The 17,222-nt window shown below is 35.4% G+C and overlaps 2 protein-coding genes across 2 annotated transcripts in view; one reads left to right on the forward strand and one right to left on the reverse strand.

Moving 5' to 3' along the window:
• Nucleotides 1–284: 284 nt before the first annotated feature.
• On the reverse strand, nucleotides 285–12,332 carry dclre1a (DNA cross-link repair 1A (PSO2 homolog, S. cerevisiae)). Its single transcript, XM_051124980.1, has 9 exons — nucleotides 11,712–12,332; nucleotides 9,172–10,539; nucleotides 8,815–8,948; nucleotides 7,025–7,143; nucleotides 6,775–6,918; nucleotides 6,504–6,649; nucleotides 5,925–6,079; nucleotides 5,023–5,161; nucleotides 285–911 (listed from the first exon to the last, which is right to left on the reverse strand). Exons 1-9 carry the CDS (start codon nucleotides 12,106–12,108, stop codon nucleotides 700–702), a joined length of 2,814 nt encoding a protein of 937 aa, XP_050980937.1. The 5' UTR covers nucleotides 12,109–12,332; the 3' UTR covers nucleotides 285–699.
• Nucleotides 12,333–12,552: 220 nt separating this feature from the next.
• The window catches only part of nhlrc2 (NHL repeat containing 2), a 28,600-nt gene continuing 23,930 nt past the window's right edge, over nucleotides 12,553–17,222 (forward strand). The window contains exons 1-2 of the mRNA XM_051123640.1: nucleotides 12,553–12,720; nucleotides 14,004–14,156. Of these exons, the coding sequence (XP_050979597.1) occupies nucleotides 12,558–12,720; nucleotides 14,004–14,156 (316 nt within the window). The 5' untranslated portion in view covers nucleotides 12,553–12,557. The remainder of the gene's footprint in view (nucleotides 12,721–14,003; nucleotides 14,157–17,222) is intronic.

A 17,222-nucleotide genomic window follows, 5' to 3' on the forward strand; every position in this document is an offset into this window, starting at 1 on the left:
ACAAACTGAATTATATTAAAGCATAATCTTCCATTACACATTGTGTATTCTTATAACCTGAATTCTGATTGCTCCTGTTCAGCATATAAATTCACATCTATTTTTGGCAAAAATGTGTTTTTATAAACTGAAAACTGTATTATTGCAGTTGCACTGAAACTTCTCATGTTGGTAACAACTCCAATAGGTTTTTTCTTTTCAAATTGAAATTAAAATATTATAAATGTAATAAACGCATGTAAAAAGCTAAACTACTAAAGAACTGACACTGTTGAGCATGATGACTTTTCTTATGAAAAATGTATCATCTTGTAATTGCACAAATCTGAAATAAAATGTGCTTCAGAGAACAAGATCATTAATAAAACAATTGTGATAGTAGAAGAGTGGATAGAATTTATTTCCTTTAGAAACACTTAATATATTAAAAAAAAAACCTCCTAAAATAAGAGGGCATATGTGGTCCATTTCAGCATTAGCCACCAGCAAGGGGAGCCATTCATAAAATTCAACACTATTAACCATAACACAACCAGCACTTTAAAATCAGGCTGGAAGAAATACCCTTTTTTTTCCAAATGTGACAAGGCAGTCCAAAACTCTCACATTTGAAATGGCCTACTGAGGAATACTGGTCCAATCAATAAAGGCACCGTTTGACTGTTTGGCCAAAGGTTTGATTGTGGATGTCAGTTTACGTTATTGCCTTGTTCCACAGCTTGAGTTTCTCAGTGCACATGATGTTGAGCTGAGGTTTCTGGGTTCAGTCTGCCACTCACGAAAGAAGCCCTCCATGGCTTTCCTGCTCCTCCAGCTGCCCACATTCACAGTGGGAATGATCTTTTTCGGCTGCAGCCACTGTACAAAACGCTTCAGCTCAAGAAAACTGCTGTGCTCGCTGTAGGGAATACCTGGAACAGATAAGTATAGAGTAAGAAAGTATCTCTCAAAATCTTTGAGATGCTGAGAAAACCTATTTATATTCTGATCTCCTTGTAGGTCTCTAGACCAACCTTGAATTCTGCTGCTTACACAGAATCATATTCTAGCCTTTTGTATCATTTTTTCACAATTACATAGTGTTTTGTGTAAAGTAACAAACACAAATTCCTATTGATTCTCATGTTGGACATCTAAGATTCCAGTGGAGCTTGTGAAACGAGATGCATCTACTGCTTAAGGCAGCATTTGGTTTGGCTGCAGACTGCTGATATTATGAAATTAAAACCCTGGGCTTGCAAAACCTGACATCTTGAGTTTTTCTCTGGGTCAAATCACATCTGCTGATTCTGTTAATACAGGCCACGCTGTTCTTAGCCTGAAACGACATTCAGCATTTCTAACAACTGCAGGAAGGGAGGAAAAATCAATATAATGTAATTACATTCCACATACGAAGCCATTAGGTATAATCTTGTCAGTTCGTGGAACAGAATGACAAGGCTGTGTTGTGTCTACACTGAAAATCAGTTCAATGCAAAGCAATCCTCTTTAAGATCTTATTAAGCAAGGGCTGGTGTGACAGATATCAATAAAATATAGCATGTTTTCTGCATTTTTGTTTTATTGGTATAGACCTACCATTAAGCAAAATGAAGCAAACCTATTAAAGCGCCATAAAACTGTCCATCATAGATGCGAGCAAATGGAGCAATAAGATAAGGTGTTTTTTATTCGCTTTTTCAAATGTCTGATTCCCATTTTGATTTAAAAGGATGACAAAAATACAAACTCATTTTGCTCTGGGCTTTTAAAGTCACCAGACAAAATAGAGGCTGTTTTTTTTACCTCTTATAAAATCAAAATGGAAATACAACATTACAGAAACAACACAATTTGGGGTACATCTACTTCACATGATTAGGGTTTGTTTGGGCTTGCAATTTAAGTTGAAGTCATTTCAAGTGTAGCGACCCAATTTTCTAAAAATATTAGAAGCAAACGTAGCTCTACGTGCATGCTACTGGCTGATTTTCCCAAAAACCTTTCCTGTTGATGTCAACATCCCAGACAGTCTCAGATAGGGCTGGGTATCCTGATTTCGATTCGTGAGCTCTCGATTCGGTTCAATTCTCGATTTTTTGATTACATTCAGTGAATATAGTTAATACAAATGCTATTGATATTTCTAAAAAAATTAAGTTAACATCAGTTTACGAACGGTGAATTAAAAACCAATTAAGAGCCACAAGCGTGTATTTTATACCTATTCTTTTTTAAGTTTTTTTTTGACAGCAATAATACGGCCCTATAAAATGTACATCTTAATTTTTTTGGTAATCAGATGAAGGCATAAACATTTATTTAATTTATCCTGATCAAATGAAAATTAGACCCTTTTATTTTTTTGTTAAACAAAAGTGCTGCACAACAGAGGTTTACTACACGATTAAAAAAAAATGTAATTACTCCTTTAAAAATAAAGGTTTATTAATATCTATTATTAGTAGTAGTGGTAGTAGTAGTAGCATTGTTGTTACATTAAGTCTTAAGACTGTTAAATAATAATAGTAATAGTAAGTACCGTTAAACTATACTTTTATTTTGACGTGTTGTCTTGAACTTGCAGCTGCTGTGTATGTGATATGATGGTAGTTTTCTCAAATTAAATTTTAAAATGCTAATGAAGTGACTCAGAGCAGCTGGAAATGATATTGTGTCTTCATGTCATCAGAAGCTGAAAACACTGTCGTCCGCGCTTTAGTAAGTGTGTAGTAAACAAAACAGTGTGTCGCGCCATCCACCATTCATTCATCTCGGAAATCAAGGCGCCTTAACGTGTGATGTCATATGCTTCTGCAGATTTGTAGTATTTACTATAGCATTTCACCTGAGCATTGGCAAATCATGCATCTTGCTTTGTCCTTGGTTCTTGTCAACAGTATCTCCGCCATAAGCACTGAATGAATGACAAGCTTTCTGTTGTAACATTGCGCAAGGTAAATAAGAGGGTGACATCGAGTGGAGAAGACCAATAATAATTCACATTAAAGGAGAAGTCCACTTCCAGAAAAACAATTTACAAATAATTTACTCACCCCCTTGTCATCCAAGATGTTCATGTCTTTCTGTCTTCAGTAGTGAAGAAATTATGGTTTTTGAGGAAAACATTTCAGGATTTTTCTCAATATAACGGACTTCATTGGCGTCCTGAATTTGAACTTCCAAAATGTAGTTTAAATGCAGCTTCAAAAGGCTCTAAACGATCCCAGCCAAGGAAGAAGGGTCTTATCTAGCAAAACGATCGGTTATTTATTTATTTATTTATTTTTTTTTTCAAAAAATAAAAATTGGTATACTTTTTAAGCACAAAAGCTCGTGTAGCACAGGCTCTGGGATGCACGTCCACAATGCTACAATGCTAGTAATGTAACTCGGTAAGAACGAGTCGTCTTGGGGAGTGATTCGTTCAGTCGTGCATGCGCAACATCCTACTAGGTTCTGTACTGGAATTATTTCACCTGTTTCGAGTCTTTGGGTTTTTCCGAGCTGTTTATTCATCTTGTCACGTAATGTACGAACGACTCAAACCCGAAAACTTGTCAGATAAGACGTGAGGTGAGCTAATCATAGACTAAAGACCCAGATAAACAATGAATAAATCTTTTGTTTCTTATAGCATTATAGTTTTGTCTTGTTTGTAGTGTGATCAATGTTTGTGTAAGCAGTAGATGTGTTAAGGAAGTAACATGTAACATCTGAATTATATTTTGCTAAAATGAATTTAATGACTCATTTTGCTGAACGAGACTCAAAGGTCAGAGTCGGTAAAATGATCCGAACTTCCCATCACTACTACGAATCACGTGCAAGTTCGTCTGTGTACTGAGTATGGCGAAAACCCAATCTCAACTTGAGAGGAGGACATCGTTGTACCTCTTTGTTTGTATACAGAGTTTAAAACTTACTTGCACTTTCTTAGTCTTTGCGCATTCGTTTTGTAAACACTGGGTCTGTAGTTCCGCGTGACCTTTTGACGTGATTCAATAGTACATAGCGTCGTGAATGCGCATCCCAGAGCCTGTGCTACATGAGCTTTTGTGCTTAAAGTATAAAAAATTTTATTTTTCTTCAAAAACCATAATTTCTTCACGACTGAAGACAGAAAGACATGAACATCTTGGATGACAAGGGGGTTAGTAAATTATTTGTGAACTGTTGTTCTGGAAGTGGACTTCTCCTTTAATCAGGTCTTATTTTAAATGTTTGCTTAAATAAAGAGACCGGAAAAGACAGATTCGCGGCTTTTGAGAATCGATATAGAATCGATGTAATTTTAAAAAACGATTAATCGAAAAATCTTTTTTTTTTTTTTGTCCAGCCTTAGTCTCAGATATTTCAACTGTATTGTAATAAATGCACTTCCACACTTACTATAGAGTGTTTTCAGAATTAATAATTAATCGGCCATATTGGCAGCACTGAATGTAAACAACGTAACTGAACCAAACGAAACTTGCAAATTTTGCTGATTATTGCTGCTGAAAATGGTCAATTATTGTTATGTTTTGGGCTGTACTCATCGGTCGGGAAAACATTTGGAGATTAATAGACTGCTAAAAGTAATAAATCAAGAAGAAAAGTACAAAAAACTGTGAGGAACAAAAGGCGTTTGTAGTTGGCCAAACTAAACCAGGATTTCCAGGGCAAGAATCTCGCCAACATTTGTTTGTGTTCTTATCACTTCTGGTCAGGTAGGTAAAATATTAGACTAATATCTAAATACTGCTCATATATATCTTTACCTTCAAACTTCAGTTTGTCAAAATATTGCACCCTTTCCTGCTTACGAAGTCCTTCTCTATAAGATTTGGCAGCTTCCACACATTTTTTGTGGTTTAGACAGCATAAATTAGCAGAACAACATATTCAGTAGTACATTAACCGTGCTGTTGTTTACACCTGAGTATCTCCAATATGACCGCACATCTGGGTAACTGACCAAATCTTGATGCAGGTGCAAACCCTATATAGTGAATCAGATTATCATTAGATCTTTAATAAATCTAGACTGACACATACCATAGATACTGATGTTCCCTTGAGTTTGAGGCTGGATGTCTTCCACTCTTACACTTTGGTTGAAGGTCCAGCCTGTGGGCTTGAATGCCACTAGCTGGTCATACTGCCTTGAGAACTTATTCAAGTGTGTACGCAGGTTCTGTACAGTTAAAGAAAAAAACACCTAAATCCTTCTGATCATTTAAACGTTTAGACCTTGGCATGCATAAGACTTCCAAAAACATTAAAAAAAAAAAAAAAACGACAACAACTTACTGACCCCAAACTTTTGCATGCTAGTATATGTACCAAAAATAAAAAGGTAATTGAAGTCAAATTATGCCACATTGTAATCAACTTCTTTCTTTTAATTTACATAATTACTTTTCAATGTCACTGCAAAAAATGTGGTGCAATCTACAATCAATGTCGGCCAGCAATTTTCCCTCCTTCCTGGCCATTTAAACACATTTCTCTTTGGGAACAGCTCCAAAATTGTTCTAAATCAACATCTACATTGGCATGGGTGAGAAAAGTTGCTTATAATGGTTCAGGGCACATCATATGACTGATCTTTATTATCTGCAACTGTCTCATTAGAATTTACTTTCAGTCAGACTCAATCAGTGCTACCGCTGCCAGAACTGCTGCGCTGGCACTTGGTCTCTGTAATTAGAATCTTAATTTTTTTCCCGCCGCATTAGCATAAATGCGCCGTCAAGGAAAATTAAAGATAACACTGAGTGCTGCATGAATTTTAAACTCCAAATGAAATAAGTAAACATAGCCTCATTGATTGTGTTTAGCATAATCAGCTCTTTTTATAGACTTATGAACTTAAACAGCAAAAACTGCACGTGCATTTCATAATTTACAACTTAAAGATATGACAAACAAGCCGCAGAAGTTTTAGTTCAACTCACTTTAAAATTGAGCTGCATCATTGGAAGTACATGCACCTGGGCCGCTTGCCAGTCCGTTGTGATGCCCCAGCCAATCTCCTCCGACTCCAGGCAGCACATGGTGTTATACTTATCCTTGGACAAACACGCTTTAGAGCCTAATACTTCCGATACAGCTAGAGGAACAGGTGGGACAGGTAAAAAATGTTTATACATCTCTATATACACAAGAAGGAATGAAAGAAAATTGGTCTGTTGGGATTTGGAAAGAAGTTGCAGAAAACAGTTCAAAGCGGGACACTATGTAATCAGAGCTTTAAAAGTAAATGGGTGCAGGACATTAATCATGGATGCATTTTTTAAAACGAACAGGAAGCCATTCAGACAAACTTTGGAACAGAAACATAAATTCAAAGTCAGGTTAGGACAGCATCTGCAAACCTCTATTTAAAACACTTTTTTTTATACAAGCCTCTTTCATGAGTGAGTATGATGGTCACGGATAATGGAAAAGAGAACAATCTGTGCTTTCAAGAGCGGATGGAGTAGCACAAGGTCTACAAGAGGTATGGACAAAGCAGGACAGCATTGCTCACTGACCTAGAAAGACCTTCTCTTTCCCAATTGCGTAGGTGCCACAGACCACAAGTGTACGAGGGTTCAGCGTAACCCATTCAAAAGCTCTGTTTACGGCAAAGGTAATGACTTCCTGTTGAGTGGGAAAGGTATACTCTGGACTGCAATACCTATGAACAAAACAAAAAAGGTTTTAATCTTAACCCTACAACCTGTCTTAGTTGATGTGAGATGCAGAAAAATATAACACAAATAATGCAGCACCAAAAAGTAGCTTTGCTAGTGGGGAACTCACGTTGTATCCAGATAGAGGGTCTGTATCTTGAGACCCTGCAGCTCTGGGTAGCGCTCCATGGATGGATCAGCTCGGAAGTCACCTGTGTGGAGTACCGTCTGGCCACCTGGCAGAACAAACAGCAACATGGCTGCCCCAGGACAGCTTGGGGGAAACACAGTCATAGTAGTTAAATGTCTCGTCATTCTGTCTGAACACAGGAAACTGTAAAATTGGCTTCGAATATTCATTAGTTAGAGGATACACTCACTGATTAGCATCCAGGAGAGTGACCTTCACTCCTTGCACTATACACTCTGTGTTCATTGGGAGAACATGAACATACTGCTCAGCCACCTTCAGCTTGCTCTTCACCAGGTTACCAGTTATCTGCCACGATAAACACCAGTTAGGTCATGAAAACCAAGATTCAGTCAAGAGCAAATCCTCCCTGACATCATTCTTCATCGGCACTTTGTTTTCCCACTTGTCTTTCCATTTTCTAACTTCGGCCTGATCCTTAGGTTTAACTGACATGTATATTTGTGATGTATTATGTCATTGTACTGATAATTCACATTTTTGAAGTTAAAAGGGACGATTCAACCAAAAAAGAAAATTCTTTCATGGTTTACTCCAGACATGATTTGCAACTCCATGTTGTGACAAAATGGCATGACGTGCTATCTTGTGTGGAATATAGAAGATACTTTAAGATATATTTTAGTCTTTTTGTGTGTGTATACAATAGAAGTCAATGGTCTTCAAAGATGTTTGGTTCCCAGTTTTTCCCAGTTCCCATTTCAAATAGAAAGAAATAAATAAAGGTTTAGAAGAACAAGAAACAGTGTATGCTTTGGTTCATTGGCTGAGGCTGATTTGAACTATCTACTTGAAGTAGATAAGTGCCATCATTTTAAGGTAAATTGTTTTCAAAAGTCTGAAAAACCTGTGTTTTTTCTGCAATAAAGCACACTCTTTTTGGGAGTTATTCCATAACATTTAGTTTTTATATGTGTACAACTGTTCAGAACTGTGCTAGCTAACCATGTGCTGATTAGCATCTTTGAGCTAGGTTCAAAAGTATCTATAATATTGTCACTACCAAAACAGTCGCAACCGAAACATCATTGTTCATCATTGTTTAAGTAGTGGCAAAAGGGAACACATAAAATAATCGTTCATTTGGGGGAAATAAACATTTTTAGTACAGTTATGCAAATGTTTTGTATTTTAGTGTGTGGGTTAAAATTCTGTAATGTGATGTGGTTGCTACCAAAACATTACTGTCACTCCAAAAAATGTGCTGTCACTACCGAAACATGGGATGTTTTGTCAAACTTTTTGCCTTTTACAAAGGAAAATTTGATTCAAAATATAACAAATCTCATAAATCACACTTGAAATGTTGTTAAAATTGTAATTATTATTAATTTATCTCTGAAAACTTATTTATAAGGAAAATGTAAGCAAAATCTTAATAGGTCAATATAACCATTCTTATTAAAATATATATTATTGTGTTTCGGTAGTGACAAATTTGAGAAGAGGATAAATATTTCAGACCCTTTCTGAAAATACAATATGAGAATTAACTGCACAATTACTAGACACATTTTTTTCCAGCAGTTTCCATATCTGACTTTGAACCAATTCTACTGAACAGCCTATTTTACGAGTTCACGCTTACATATAATTAGCTGGAGTATAGTAATGCATGTTTGGCGTGCTGTCCGGGGAAGGGCTCCGAGCTCGGGAATGGCCCGAACCTAGAGAACCCCCTTTATGTGTAGTGAGAACTCGGAGTGAGGAGATGGGGTGGTGGAGGGATGCTGATAAATCATCAAAAGGATAGAGGTAAGTCAGCTGTATTTGAATGCATAGCATTGATTGACTTGAGTGGACTCCTGTTGTGTTAATTAGGCTAGGTATCTGACACGCTCCTCCCGAACCTTGTTAATAAAACACCATATAGTAACCTAAACTGTACCGTTTACTATAGAGCAAGGAAAATCCTGCTTTGATTATTTTTAAAGTGTTTTTTAAGGTCAGGATACATACTTTGTTACAGTAGATGGGTAAAACAGAGTCTTTTTTCAAGCCGCCGTAGTGGTCCGAATGGAAATGAGTGAGAAAGTAAGCTGTGACACCTTCAACAACCCCATACTGAAAAGCATCCACAGCAAAACCAGTTCCTGAACAGAGAAAAAGCTAATTAAATTAGTACATTAGAGTACATTAAAGTACATTAAAGTACATTAGACCAAAACACTGTCCCTCAAGCTAAACAATAACACAGTTATTAAGACAGTAAAAGAATCGAGTACAATAACAGCTATTAAGATCTGAAGTGCTTATGCAATCTTAACAATTGATATTAAGTAGGTCAAAACAAAAGCATTAAAGCAGTTCACAAACCAGGAATTTTCTTGTAGAATGGACAGCGCTTGGGCTCCTTGGGATCTCCATCTGTCACTCTTCCTCTGTTCCATCTTTTCTGCCTCTCTGCCCTCCCTCCTCGGTTTCCTTCTGTTTGCGTGGGCCGAGTCGTACCATCTTCTGCAGCAGGCAAGACACTGGACACTTCAGATGGTGCTTTGCTCTTCCTACGCCATCTACCCTGGAGCTTAGCGTCTTCCCCATGAGCTTCTGAAATCCTCGCTCTCCTAGACCCTTGCTGACCGGCCTCTCCGACCGTTGCCTTCACTTCCTCCTCAGCCTTTTTTTCATTCAATGGCTTCAAGCCAAAAAACACCCCAATGTCAGTTTGCTTTAATCCAGAGGGACCTGTCTTAGTCTGAGTTCTCCTAGGAGCCATAGATGGCGTTTTCTGAGTTATAGATAGGGGTGTTTGTGTGGAAGGCAACTCTTGGTTTATATAACTGTTGACGAGTACAGGATTAGATACACGCTCCCGAAGACGCTCTAGTACTAAACTTTGAGGTGACTGTAGCTGGAAGTTAGGATCTTCAGGATTTGTTGTGGAGTGTTTTCCTATTGATTGAGGTCCATGCTGAAATGCTCCATTGGAGACACCTGTGGAACTGGAAGGAGTCAGGTGATCATCGGGTGCTAACGATGGCTGTAGATTCTCACAGGTGTCTAATGAGTTTTTGTCTGGCCCATGTTCTTCGTTCCCCATCTCATATTCATCCAGCATATTATACAACAGATCATCATCTTCATCACTGAACAGTTTAAGAGAATCATCATCAACTTCATTTTCATCTTCCTTTTCATCTTCTATATTATTTCTTTGAGTTCTGTGCTCCTTATCCACGTCTGGAAATTCAGAGAGCGGAGAGTAGGAGATGTAATCATCATCATCATCATCATCATTGTTACATTCAAAGAGCTCAGCTTTAACCGCATTAGTCTGAACAGCATTGTCAACACAATGTTCTTTAACCGGAGTTGAGGTCTTCAGTCTCGCTTGTGAAGAACTCTGGGATTGAGATCTTTTGATGGAAGGAGACCAACCTTTCTTTTTCTTGATATCCTCAGTATTGGGAGAACGCAAAAGCAGCAGAGCGTTATTCTGAGTGGGTGTTCCATTTGGTCCATCACCAGGAGCTGAATTTTGGCTGGATGAAGCAGATATGTTCACAGCGTTGTCCACGGAGCTCTCTGTATTAGATGTAAGTGAGTTAACTGAGTTTAAGTTGAAGTATGAGATGGTTTGGGTCGTGCAGTCCTTCAGCGCTCGACTCTGAGCGAGCAAACAGTGGCTGTACCTCTTGTAGTGATTGGGTATGGAGGATGTACAATGAAGACCATCTGGACATTCTGTAACATTAAAAGCAGAGAATTTTTTTTTTTTTTCTTAAATATTATATAATAATATTCAAACCGTAAAATCAATAAATTTTAATTTCTGGTTAATTCTATAGTAAACCATAAAAGACATCAGTCATAAAAATCTAAAATGATATATAAAAATGATATAAAAAAATATTTTTTATATAATTTCATAACAGATCGTGTTCAAAAATAGCATTGTCCAGCTGACAATATTTTAGAGTGGAGTATAATTTAAAAAAATGCACATGTGAATTTAATCTATAGTTAAAGTACGCTACCAGTCAAAAGTTTTTGAACAGTAAGATTTTTAATGTTTTTTAATAAATTCTTTTCTGCTCACCAAGCCTGCATTTATTTATATAATATAATACAGCAAAAACACTAATATTGTAAAATGGTTTTACTATTTAAAATAACTGCTTTCCTTTTTAATACATTTTTTTTTAAATGTACTTTATTCCTGTGATCAAAGCTAAATTTTCAGCATCATTACTCCAGTCTTCAAAGTCACATGATTCTTCAGAAATAATTATAATATGTGATTTAGCTGTTCAAGAAACTTTTTTATTATTATTATTATTACAAATATTTAAAACAGTACATTTTTTCAGGATTCTCTGAAGAATAGTAAGATCTAAAGATCAGCATTTATCTGAAACAGAAAGCTTTTGTAACACTATACCATTCAAAAGCTTGGAGTCAGTATAATTATTATTATTTTTTTTAATTATAGAAATTAATACTTTTATTTAGCAAATCAAAATATTAGAATGATTTCTGAAGGATCATGTGACTGGAGTAATGATGCCAAAAAAAATCAGCATTGCAATCACAGGAATAAATTACATTTAAATACATTCAAATAGAAAACGGTTGTTTTATATAGTAAAAATATTTAAAAAATTTACTGTACTTTGGATCAAACAAATGCAGTCTTGGTGAGCAGAAGAGACTTCTTTATTTAAAAAAAAAAAAAAAAAAAAAAAACATTAAAAAACGTTTTTGACTGGTAGCATACATGTTTTTTCAAGCTGTGTAAATAACAGTGAAAAAAATCCCAGATACTTCCATGTATGTGGGAACCCTGTGAGTTGAATTTGGTGTATAATCAGACAACAGAATGTTGACTTTACACATGAATTTATGAAAAACATTACCTGTACAGTTGTCCCCAGGGTTATCTAAGCATTGTGCAACATGCCACTGTTGAGACTGAACCACCAAGAGGGAAAATGGCATTTGACAGACAGGACAGAAGCCTCCTGACTGAGGGTCTTTATCCTGGACATCCTGAGAAAGTGTCCCATGATTCACATCCAGGGATCCTGAGTTCACATTGTTAATGGGAGCATTATTGCCATTCTGGTCTAAACCAGTGTGTGTTTCAGCACTGTTGACTTTTGTGTTTTGCACTGATGTCCCGGGTTTGCTAACGTTATCCTTTTTTCTCTTTTTCCCATGTTCTCTTGTTATCTGTGATTTGCAGCTTCGTTTTCTTGTCTTCTTAAGAGGTTTATAATCCCAGATTTCACTCTCAGAGCCGCTCTGTGACATTTGTAAACATTAAGAGATTCTACCGTTTTGTTTTGAGCGAAGTTGTTTTGTAACATCACATTCATGTTCTCTTAAGCACAACGAAGACCGTATCATTCAGAAATTCGTCCTTAAAATAAAAATCTTAAGAAAGGCCCATTCCGTAAAAGTAATTTAACAAAAACCGTTCACGTTAGATAATCCAAACAGTACGTTTCGTCAATACGCTTACCGCCACTGTTGAAAGCGCATTTATTTTCCCATTGATGTTCGCATTTTCCATGATACAAATCGTATCGAGTCATTTCAATATTAGACATAGGATCTTTATTTATACATTTAATACACATAAATAAAAAATAGCTGTAACGAGTATGTTACATACTCGCAAAACGAGTTTATTTGGTCAATTTGTCTGTCGAAAGTGCCGCGCGTGAATGTCAATCATTATTTTGTTGTTGTGAGGAGTCATGGCGTCTTACAGTAAGCTGTCAGATCTTTTCCCTATTCAAAGCCAGCTAGACTATGCTTTAGAGGACGCGACGACTCAAGAAAAGAAGGAAAATCTCGTACATCAGTATTTGCACAAAATAGACGAAAAGGGCGATTTAATTATACCGGATTTTGAAGAAGGTAAGAGTAAATGAACTCAGTGGGTGTAAGAATGTATACAGTATGTGTCTCGTGGGAGTGGCTTTGAAACTTAAGATCAATCATAAATTGATTCGTGGTTTTAGATAAACGACTAACATCGTGGAACACGACGAGCTGATTACAAATAGCTTCTGTCTGCTTTTTAATGCTCTATAGAGTTGTATTGAATTAACGTTAACAGTGAGTGTTACACACTGTAGTGTTTGTTATCATGGGGGAAAGAATCTGTTCTGATTTGTATCTGCCTTGCATTTTTTTTTTTTTTTTTGTGGCACCATCACAAAAATGCTGATTCATATATAGCATCATTTATATGCCTCAGGAGAATATATTTTTCATTTAATGTAACTTTTCATAATATACACTATCAGTCAAAAGATTTTTAATGTTTTTTTAAAGAAGAAAAACTCACAAAGCCTGCATTTATTTGATCTAAAGTACAGCAAAAACATTTTGAAATATTTTTACTATTTAAAATAAGTGTTGTCAATATGAATATATTTTAAAATTATTTATTCCTGTGATTTTAAAAGCTGAATTTTTAGCAGCATTACTGCAGTCACATGATCCTTAAGAAATCATTCTAATATTCTGATTTGCAGCTAAAAAAACATTTATTATTATTATTATTATTATTATTATAATTATTATTATGTTAAAAACGTTCAGAAAAACAGCATTTATTAAATAAATAAAATAAATAAATAAATAAATAAATAAATATTTATTTTAATTTATTATTATGTAGAAAAAGTTCAGAAAAACAGGATTTATTAAATAAATTAAATAAATAAATAAATAAATAAATATACTGTATCCAAGCTGTTTAATGATATAGTGTATAACATTACAAAAGCTTTTTATTTTATTTATTCTTTGGATCTTTCTGTTCATCAAAGAATCATGAAAATAATGTACTCAACTGTTTTAAATATTGCTGATAATAATAATAAAAATGTTTCTTGAACAGAAAATCAGCATATTAGAATGATTTCTGAAAGATCATGTGACACTGAAGACTGGAGTAATGATGCTGAAAATTTAGCTTTGAAATCACATTGAATAAATTACATTTTAAAATATATTCAAATAGAAAGCAGTAATTTTAAATAGCAAAATATTTCGCAATTTTACTGCTTTTGTTGTATTTTGGATCAAATAAATGCAGGCTTGGTGAGCATAAGAGACTTCTTTAAAAAACATTAAAAACCTTAATATATAAGTAATAGTTAAATGCTAACTAATCCATTGTTATTTTGCAGGACTGGAATGGTTGAACACAGACGGCCCACTGTCATTCAGGAAGGAACTGTCAGGCAAAGTGGTGGTGCTTGACTTCTTCACCTACTGCTGCATAAACTGCATGCACCTACTTCCTGATCTACACCAGCTGGAGCAGAGTTACACCGTAGAAGGTATGAATGATACATATTTTGTATAGTGACTGTTTGTGGACCAGTGAAAGATGAGGAGTGCAAATTAAACCGTGGTCAACAAAAACGCATTATATATTATGTAGCCGCACTCAAAAGGCAATCTAGATAAAAGTTTCATGACTGTGTTGATTAGAACCTTACAAATATCCCATAGTAAATCATTCCCAGGGTTCACTGGAGCAGAGGTGAGAGCCTTTTGAGCTTGATAACTTCTTCTGGTCCAGCAACACATTATCTTAACTGTATCGGATAGGAGACTTTAAATATCCTCAGACACCAGGTTGAGGGCAGAGAGTTTCACATAGATACATCATTATACTGGTCTGTGGCTTATTATAGCAGCTGTGCGTCCAGTGCTATCAGCTCCAGCTGTCAGTAGCCCATCGGTGGCCACTTCTGTGGGATCATCCGGGGCAACTGGCCAGGCAGCCGTCAGCCCGCTCGCTGGCATATCTCACAAATACCTCATCTCTGGCACTTCTTTGGGTACATTCTGTTACAGAAGCAGAACATGCCTCCCCACCCCTCTTCTCAATGTCTCAATAATTATTAGGGTTTAATGTTGATTATACACAGAGACTTTGTTTTGGTTCTGGGAGGTTATCACAGAAAAACATTTACTTAAAAAAAAAAAAAAAAATGTTCAGATTTGTTCTTGCCCTGCTAGTATTTTCAGTGGCACCACCACAAAAATGCACATTTATTTTCAGCAACAAATTTTATTTTTGTCAGGAGAATATATAGGTATTTTCATTAAATTTAAAGTTTATTAATATTATAATATTTATTAATTAAGTTTATTAATATTTCTAAAATATTATTGCAATTTCTAATATTGGTTTCCTATTTTAATATACTTTATAATGTAATTTATTTCTGTGATGCAGCGCTAATTTTTTTTTTTTTATCAGCCATTACACCAGTCTTTAGTGTCACATGATCCTTTCTAAGAAATCTTAATATTTTTTTGGAACGTGTAATATTTTTTCTTTAATTTTTTGATAAATGATCATTGAAAAAGAACAGGAATTATTTTTAACAATATAACTCTTTACTATCACTTTTTATCTATTTAACACATCTTTGCTGAATAAAAGTATTAATTTCTTTAAAAAGAAAAAATGTACTGACCCCAAACTTGTGAATAGTAGTGTATATTGTAACACAGAATTTCTATTTTGAATAAACACTGTTCTTTTTTACTTTTTTTTATTTATCAAAGAATCCTAAAAAAAGTATCACAGGTCCCAAAAAATATTAAGCAGCACAACTGTTTCCAACATTGATAATAAATCAGCATATTAGAATGATTTCTGAAGGATCGTGTGACACTGGAGTAATGATGCTGAAAATTCAGCTTTGCTTCACAGGTATAAATTATATTTTTAAGTATATTAAAATGGAAAACTGTTATTTTAATTTGCAATAATATTTCACAAAATTAATTTTTTTTTTCAGTATTTTTGATCAAATAGATACATCCTTGATTAAACTTATTTAAAAACACTAATAATGGACTCAAAAGTTTGTATTATTATTAATATTTATTTATTTTCCTTAAAAAAAAAACCTGTACATTATCAACAAAACTTTTAGTGACAACACAGCTTTAGTTTAAGGCAGACAGCGACAGACTAAACTGAACTCACTCTGAAACTGAGCAAACCTTGTTGTTGAGACCTACATTATATTTTACACGCATACTGCACTTGTCATCATAAGTAGAATTGCTATTTCTACCATGCGTTTACTCCCCTGAGGGGGAAATCAGCTCGGGAGACATGAGGAAAAGCACGGAAAAAGATTGATCACATTTTAGCTATGCCAGGTGTATTTCAAATGCATTTATAGGCATAGGGGAAGCAGGCTAAAAGCATACTGAAATGGGACACTGGTCCCCTGTGCGTGTGCTTCCCATCTCCGCTGCTGAGCCTATGAATTTTAATCTTCTGATGGACGGCTGAAACGGGAATTTAAAAACCAACGTCCGTCTGCTTCAATCATCAATGGCTGTGTCGCTTACCCCAGGGACACAGAATGGAGGAATGTCACTTTCAGTGACGAGGCGGAGAAGTTCCGCTGACATTTTTGTTAAATTAGACAAAGTCAAACGGAGTGCAGGAGACTGGAACAAACAGAGAAACGGAGCGCATTGGTTATAATGGGATGCCTGGGGGCTGCATGAGCTCTCATTCAAGACCCCCGTGTTTTCCTTGATTGGTTTTGACATTCTGCATGCAGTAGCTCATGTAAGGATGTGTACCTCTGGGATTCTTATACCCTTTATTTCTTTCAAGGGGCCTACATTTTATATACTTGTTTAGCTTTTTGTGTATATTTTTAATCCTAGTCAAGGATTCTTCCATCAGAAACAGTTGATTCAGTTATCTTTGCAGTTAACAGATTCCGTTTTCATACCCTCTCTGACCAAATAACAAAATAAAACAATAACAAATAAAAATAAATATAACTATATTTGTGTCTACCCAAATGTAAGATAATGTTCCGTTCCGTTTATTATAAGCAAGTGCTGCAGTTACAGGTATGTCATCTATTGCTTTTAAATGCTGGAGAGCTTTATTGTCATAACGTGGATTATGTTTGATTTTCAAATGTTTTTGTTCATCAGCTGAAAAAAAAAGTTATGAAAGTCAACCATGTTTTTCCTCTTCATTGTAGACTACACTGTTCTTATAAAATTGGTGTGAACAACCTTAACGCTGTGTTCTAACCAGATGCTACATGAAATGTTAAGCAAGTCTATTCTATTTTTAGTGACGGAATCCAGTCAAAAAAATTGGAATTCACTGTATAACGCGGAATGTCACGGAATTTGTCAAATTTTTGATAGATCAAAAGTAGGTCAGAACACTTAAATCAAAATGCGGTATGGATTAGTGTCTATGAATATTAAGATGCAAAAATGCTATTTAAATATGAATCCTGCATGGTTCCTGCTTGTTTCTGTGTAAATGAATGGCGCAAATGCACGATTATATTTACTACACACCAAAGTACGTTTGAAGTTCACAGTGTTTTCAGGTT

Source organism: Labeo rohita, chromosome 12 (assembly GCF_022985175.1).
Source record: "Labeo rohita strain BAU-BD-2019 chromosome 12, IGBB_LRoh.1.0, whole genome shotgun sequence".
Classification (NCBI taxonomy): Eukaryota; Metazoa; Chordata; class Actinopteri; order Cypriniformes; family Cyprinidae; genus Labeo; species Labeo rohita.

Excerpts from the sequence above, each read along its gene's own strand:
- dclre1a (XM_051124980.1), bottom strand. The coding sequence starts at position 12,108 with ATGTCACAGAGCGGCTCTGAGAGTGAAATCTGGGATTATAAACCTCTT. Across the intron at positions 10,540-11,711 it reads CCCTGGGGACAACTGTACAG|AATGTCCAGATGGTCTTCAT; the intron begins GTAATGTTTTTC and ends TTAATGTTACAG. Across the intron at positions 912-5,022 it reads AGGGAACATCAGTATCTATG|GTATTCCCTACAGCGAGCAC; the intron begins GTATGTGTCAGT and ends TATCTGTTCCAG.